The 6,000-nt window shown below is 35.1% G+C and overlaps 1 protein-coding gene across 1 annotated transcript in view; it reads left to right on the top strand.

The window, feature by feature from the left end:
• The first annotated feature begins 1,112 nt into the window (after positions 1-1,112).
• The window catches only part of LOC6529128 (cytochrome P450 307a1), a 50,958-nt gene continuing 46,070 nt past the window's right edge, over positions 1,113-6,000 (top strand). Inside the window, exon 1 of the mRNA XM_002090103.3 lies at positions 1,113-1,551. Coding sequence (XP_002090139.2) covers positions 1,143-1,551 — 409 coding nt within the window. The 5' untranslated portion in view covers positions 1,113-1,142. The remainder of the gene's footprint in view (positions 1,552-6,000) is intronic.

Below are 6,000 nucleotides of genomic sequence, written 5' to 3'. Positions count from 1 at the left end.
TTTGGGTTGTTTTTTTTTGTTTGAAGGCAAGACCACGCCCATTTTTCCTCAAATATATTACTATTTTTACAATGAACGTAAATCAAAAAACAGAACTTAAATATGTTGCTTCGTTCTCGAGTTATTAATTAATTCCACAAAATGTGGTCGTTCGCCCCATCGTGGTATGTATGCTCATGCATTGTAAATTTGACAAAATATGCCCTTCTTTTTACAAGTTCTTAATGTTTCATTTCGAATCTATATTAAAAAATTGCCAATACGTAAAAATTCTAGTTTTGCCTTAACACAACAATTATTGGAATACAGCACAGAAATAATAATAGCCGAATTAATGTACAAAAAAATACATAATACAAAATAATAATACAAATAATACCCATTAGAATAAAACAAGAGAGAACGCTATAGTCGAGTTCCCCGACTATTTGATACCCGTTACTCAGTAGAAGTGGGAAGGAGAGTCTTTAACACTGACAGTTTTTGGTGGTTTTTGTTCGTTACAGTGGGCGTGGCAAAAAGTTGTTTGGCAAATCGATAGAAATTTACAAGACTAATACAAAAATGAAAAAATATCGAAACATTTTTTAAAAGTTTGGGCGTGGCAGCTTTGAGCGGTTTGTGGGCGTTAGAGTGGGCGTGGCAACATGAATCGAGCTTGCGCTGCGTCTATTTCTCTGGAGTCTGTATGCTTAATCTCAACTTTCTAGCTTTTGTAGTTCCTGGGATCTCAGCGTTCATACGGACGGACAGACGGACACGGCCAGATCGACTCGACTATTGATCCTGATCAAGAATATATATACTTTATATGTTCGAAAACGCTTACTTCTGTCTGTTACATACTTTTCAACGAATATTGTCAGTTATTTTAATCTAACGTTTATAAGTTACCAATATATTTACCTTGTTTCGTATATTTGTAAGCTTTATTATTTAGGCACCATCTTAAAGTGTTAAGACCACTTTAAAATTAATATACGTTTTCTATGGTATTCATTTATTTTAAATATACGTATAAGCTTTTATATTTTATTTTCCATGCAGTGGGTTCTTGTATATAAGAGTAGGCTGAGGACAATTTTCTTGGTTCATTCAGTAGCCTATTTTCTTCTGTCCTAATTATAGAACTAAGTTAGAAAATGTTGATTTCCGTGTATTATGTGATATTTGCTATTTCTATTGGCATTATATTAATTTCATACGTTTTCTTACTCTTAAAATGCAAGCAAAAAGCATGTGTGGCAATTGAACATTTATACGAAGAAAAAAAACAGCGATGTTTTAATCAGGCACCGGGGCCACATCCTTGGCCAATAATCGGAAACATAAATTTACTTGGTCGATTTCAAAATAATCCATTTTATGGTTTTGGCACATTGACCAAAAGGTATGGCGACATTTACTCCATAACACTTGGACACACTCGGTGTTTAGTGGTAAATAATGTTGATTTAATAAAAGAAGTCTTAAACAAAAATGGAAAATACTTTGGCGGACGTCCAGATTTCTTTCGATATCACAAGCTTTTTGGCGGTGATCGAAACAACTGTAAGTTTATAAAATATACACAAATTTTAGCTTATATTTTTGGCATAAGGCAAGTATATTGCGATTAAAGCAATATAAAGAATTGTATTTCATCTGGCCAATGATAAAATAATAGTCCAAAGACTATCAGCCTAAGGCTGCAAACATAGTGCGCGCTGAGACGAAGACGAAGCTGAAGACGAATTGCTTGCGTTGCGAGTAAGCATAGTTGCATAGTGCAAGATGAATTGGATGCGCTTTTGTTGTGTTAGTCGCAATGGATTTCTCATCGGATGATGATCTGCTAATTGAGCAGAGTTTATTTTTTAAATTAAAATTTAAAAAAGCAAATGAAAAAATGCATCCCATTAATTTGGGAAGAAAAGCATTTGGCGAATTTCATCATTTGTTTGATGAGCTGCGCCAAGATGAGAAAAAATTTGTGGAGTACACCAGAATGAAAATGAGCACGTTTGATTATATTTAAAAAAAATTTGAACCATTAATCATTAAAAATTGGACGAATTTTAATAAAACCCCAATTATGCCTGCTGAAAGGCTAATTGTGACGTTAAGGTAAGAAATTATTTTAAATATATTTAGTTTAAATAGTAAAATAGCAAGCGATTCGTCTTCAAAATCAGTACAGCAGCGTTTGAAGCTGATTGCTTGCGTTTCGTCTTCATCTTCGTCTTCGTCTCAGCGCGCACTATGTTTGCAGCCTTAAGTGGTTAGGTATAAAAAAAAAAAGAACACAGTTAGTTTTTTATGTATTATTAAACGGTTTTTATTAATTCTAATAAAGAAAGAACTAGAGTCTTTGGATTATCACTAGGTTGGATAACGGACGTCGAAGTTGATGTGGGCTTAGCAGGGCTATCGCAATTGATAGCGTACTCAGTACTGAACTAACTCATGGAGATATGTTTGCATTTATATAGGCAGATTGGGAAAGCTTAAGAGCGAAGCTTAAGAGAAGTAGACGTACAAAAAAATAGGAGTAAATGGAGAATCCTGAGACAATTGCGTGGGCGGAAGTTTTTCTTACTTCAGTTGGCTCGCCAAGTGATCGAATGTTAAGGGGACGGTGGCTCGCCACATGGTCAGACTTTGGAATGATGCTGTGCGTAAATAACAGCTAAGCTTAATCAAGGGGCTCTCGATCTTTGATTACATTTTGTACTTAGACATTAATGTGTGTGTGTGAGTTGTTACAATAGTGTGTGTGTTTGAGGAGGTAAAAAATGGATATGTTAGTTCCCCATACTTAAGAAAAAAGCCTGTCCTCAGCCATTTAGATTGAGTACAATACAGGGGTATTGGGGGTACAATATTATCTGTTTCGGGACGTATAAAATATTCGTTTTGTGGGTTTGATTTTTTAATTTTACAATTAACTTTTGGGGTATAGTTTTATATGTATATTTCATTATCTTTCGTGTTAATTACTGCTCGTTTTTTTAATTTGAGGGTCATAGGTTTTGCTATTTGTGCAAAATTGAGAATGAACTTACGGTAGATTCCGCAGAGTGCAAGGAAAGATTTTATTCCTTTTGTGGTTTTAGGAATAAGATAATTAATAATTGCATTTATTTTGTTAGGGTTTGGTTTTTTGTCTGTCGTGATAATGTGACCGAGAAATTATGTTTCTTTCTTCTGAAATTCACATTTATCAAGTTGCAATTTTAGATTAGCTGATCGCAATTTATTAAATACCCTTTTTAATGACATTATGTGTTCCTCCAATAAAGTGGAATAAATGATAATATCATCTAAATAAACTAAACAATCTTTATAAATTAAGTCTTCTATATCTATAAAGTTTCGTTGAGAATGCTGTTTTGGGTATTGATTGTTGGTCCATTTGAATTTGATGGAAACCTTTCGCTAGATCAATGGTTGTGAAATATTGACAGCGTCCAAGCTTGTCTAATATTTTATCCATTACGGAAATAGGGTATTTGTCGTCAATAATTATCTTGTTGAGACTACGATAGTCTATTACTTTACCAGAAGCATCGCTTTTCTTTGGGACAATCCAAATTGGAGAACAATAGGGGGATTAAGATTTCCCCATTATTTTTTGTTCTATTATCTCGTTAATTTGCTTGTTGACTTCTTGATCAAACGCTCGGAGGGATTTATATGGTTTTTATAGATAGGGTCTTCGTGTTTTGTATGAATAGAATGTTTAATCGTACTTGTGAAAATCAAATTTTCACCTTCATTGTACTGAATGTCATTGTATTCAAGCAAATGGAGGGAAAGCTGTTCCCTTTCTTCTGTATTTAGATGTTCTAATCTGAATACGTTAGATTCTCTTCTCGTCGTCTAAAGGTAAAAAAAAAGGATGTTACTAGAAGGGTTTCTTCTTTGTAAGGGGCAATAAGACGTTTTTCCCCAGATTTAGAAGAATTAGGACACTCATAGGCAGCGTTTAAAAAACTGCCGTAAGTTTCATTTCACATGATTTTGCTTCTGCTTCTGAAAAATCAGAAGTCGCAGTCAAAGCATAAGTAAAAATCACGCAGCGACGAATATCAAAAATCAGCAGCAGTCGCCGTTTTTCGTTTTTTCTCTTTCTGCTTTTCTGTTGCTTTTGATCTTAGACGTAAGTCGCTGCTGCAGCTACCGACGACTTTCGGAAGTCGCAGCAGCATAGGTCGGCGCCTTCGACTGTTTGCTGCTTTTGATTTTCGTTGCTATTGATGCTGATCAACAGTCGCAGCAGCGTAAGTCGGTGCTTTCGACTTTTTGCTATTTCTGATTTTTGCTGCCGAGCAGCACAAGGCGACAGACGCATGAGGCGACAAATTAATTCAGTTGCCGCGACTTGTATTTAATTACGAATGACTAAATTTTTTGGAAATTACTTATAGCGTACTTGCTTTGGAGTACTCGTTAGTAACCTTTGACTCATTTGGTTTTAAGTGTGGATTCCGCTTAATTTTCCGGAAGGTTTTCTCCTTTTTTGGGGTACGTAGAGGGGTTTCCTCTGGGATAGATAATCTGGGGCACTCATTGTAAACCTTTGACTCGTCAGATTTTAAGTGGGGTTTCCGCTTAAGTTTCCGGAGGGTTTTTTCGTTTTTCGGTGTATGTAGAGGGGTTTCCTCTGGATAAGATGACCTAGGGCACTCATTGGTTTGGGTGTTTGGATGTGATCGTACCACATTTTGAATGACTAGCCATTTATATTGACTGTTTGTGTTAAATAATTAATTTGAGTGTTGGTTGGCTCTAAATAGTTTCTACCTAAATATTTTTCTGAAAAGTTGTGAGTATAGAATGTTTGTTTAATGGGACAAAGTTTGCTTCAATGCAATGAAACACTTTGGTTCAATATTATGGTGTGGACATTTATTATAGAAGGTTTTATTGAAAAATTAAAGAAATTTTTTTTCATTATATTATTTATTTTAATTTTTAAGAATGTGTGACCTCCTCCTCTGAATCGCTTTCTGATTCCGAGGCTGAAGAAGGTTGAAGAAAATTTTCGCATCCTGTGTCCCCATTCAGTATTGGGCATTAGCAGCACTTTTTCTCTGTCGTTTTACGGGAGTGTTTGGTGCACTATTACTTCGTTGTTTAAAATTTAAATGATTCTGGATTCTACTTGTATTTAGTTTTTGTGTGAGTTCACTTGCTAACCTCGTGTTTATTTTAGCGGATCTTGAATTAGTGTTTGGATTTTATTTATTTGTATTTATTCTTAGAAGTTTGGGGTTGGGATGTGTTAGGGTTATAGTGATTATGGGATTTTGTTCGCCCATTAAAAGTTTTTTCGTATCCACCTTCTTGTTGTGCTATTTGTTTGAGTTTAGATACTGTCCTAATGTCATATCCAGCAAGAGTCACAATTAATCTACTGGGCAATTTTCTCATGATTACTTTAATTGTATTATTTTATGCATTTGTGTATAATACGGTATTATTGATGTTATTTTCTAACATAAATTTATTCGATATTGTGAATTATTTAATTTCTAACTCTTCGACGAACTTACAGATACTTCCGCTGAACGGTGTGTTGTAGAGACGACGGAGTAGTTCCTCACATGGTGTTTGGGTTTTGTATTCGCTGATGAGGGCGTTTATTAGGGTTGGCCAGGTTGTTGCTCTGGATAACTGGGAAACTCGTTGGGCATCTTCTGCAAGTTGCATCTTAATTGCGCTGAAGAATATATGACTTTGTCGTTTGTCGGTTGTTGGGTAAAGTTGAAGTATGAATTCGATCCTTCGGATAAGAGCACTTAGCTCTTGGGTGTTACCCTTGAATGTTGGTATTTGCCTAATTTGAGTTAGGGCTTGATTTAGATGGGGCTCCGATAAGACTTGGACTTTTTCGGTTGCCATGGTAGATTTTGTTGTTTCAGCAGAGTTTTTGGGATTTTTGTTTTTACACTTTTATTAATCGTATACATTAGGTTTGACTATTATGTGTCACCACCGATTATACGTAGTTCTTTT

The sequence above is a fragment of the Drosophila yakuba genome, unplaced genomic scaffold (assembly GCF_016746365.2).
Source record: "Drosophila yakuba strain Tai18E2 unplaced genomic scaffold, Prin_Dyak_Tai18E2_2.1 Segkk4_quiver_pilon_scaf, whole genome shotgun sequence".
In the NCBI taxonomy this organism is placed as follows: Eukaryota; Metazoa; Arthropoda; class Insecta; order Diptera; family Drosophilidae; genus Drosophila; species Drosophila yakuba.
This window is presented reverse-complemented; position numbering and strand designations above follow the sequence as displayed.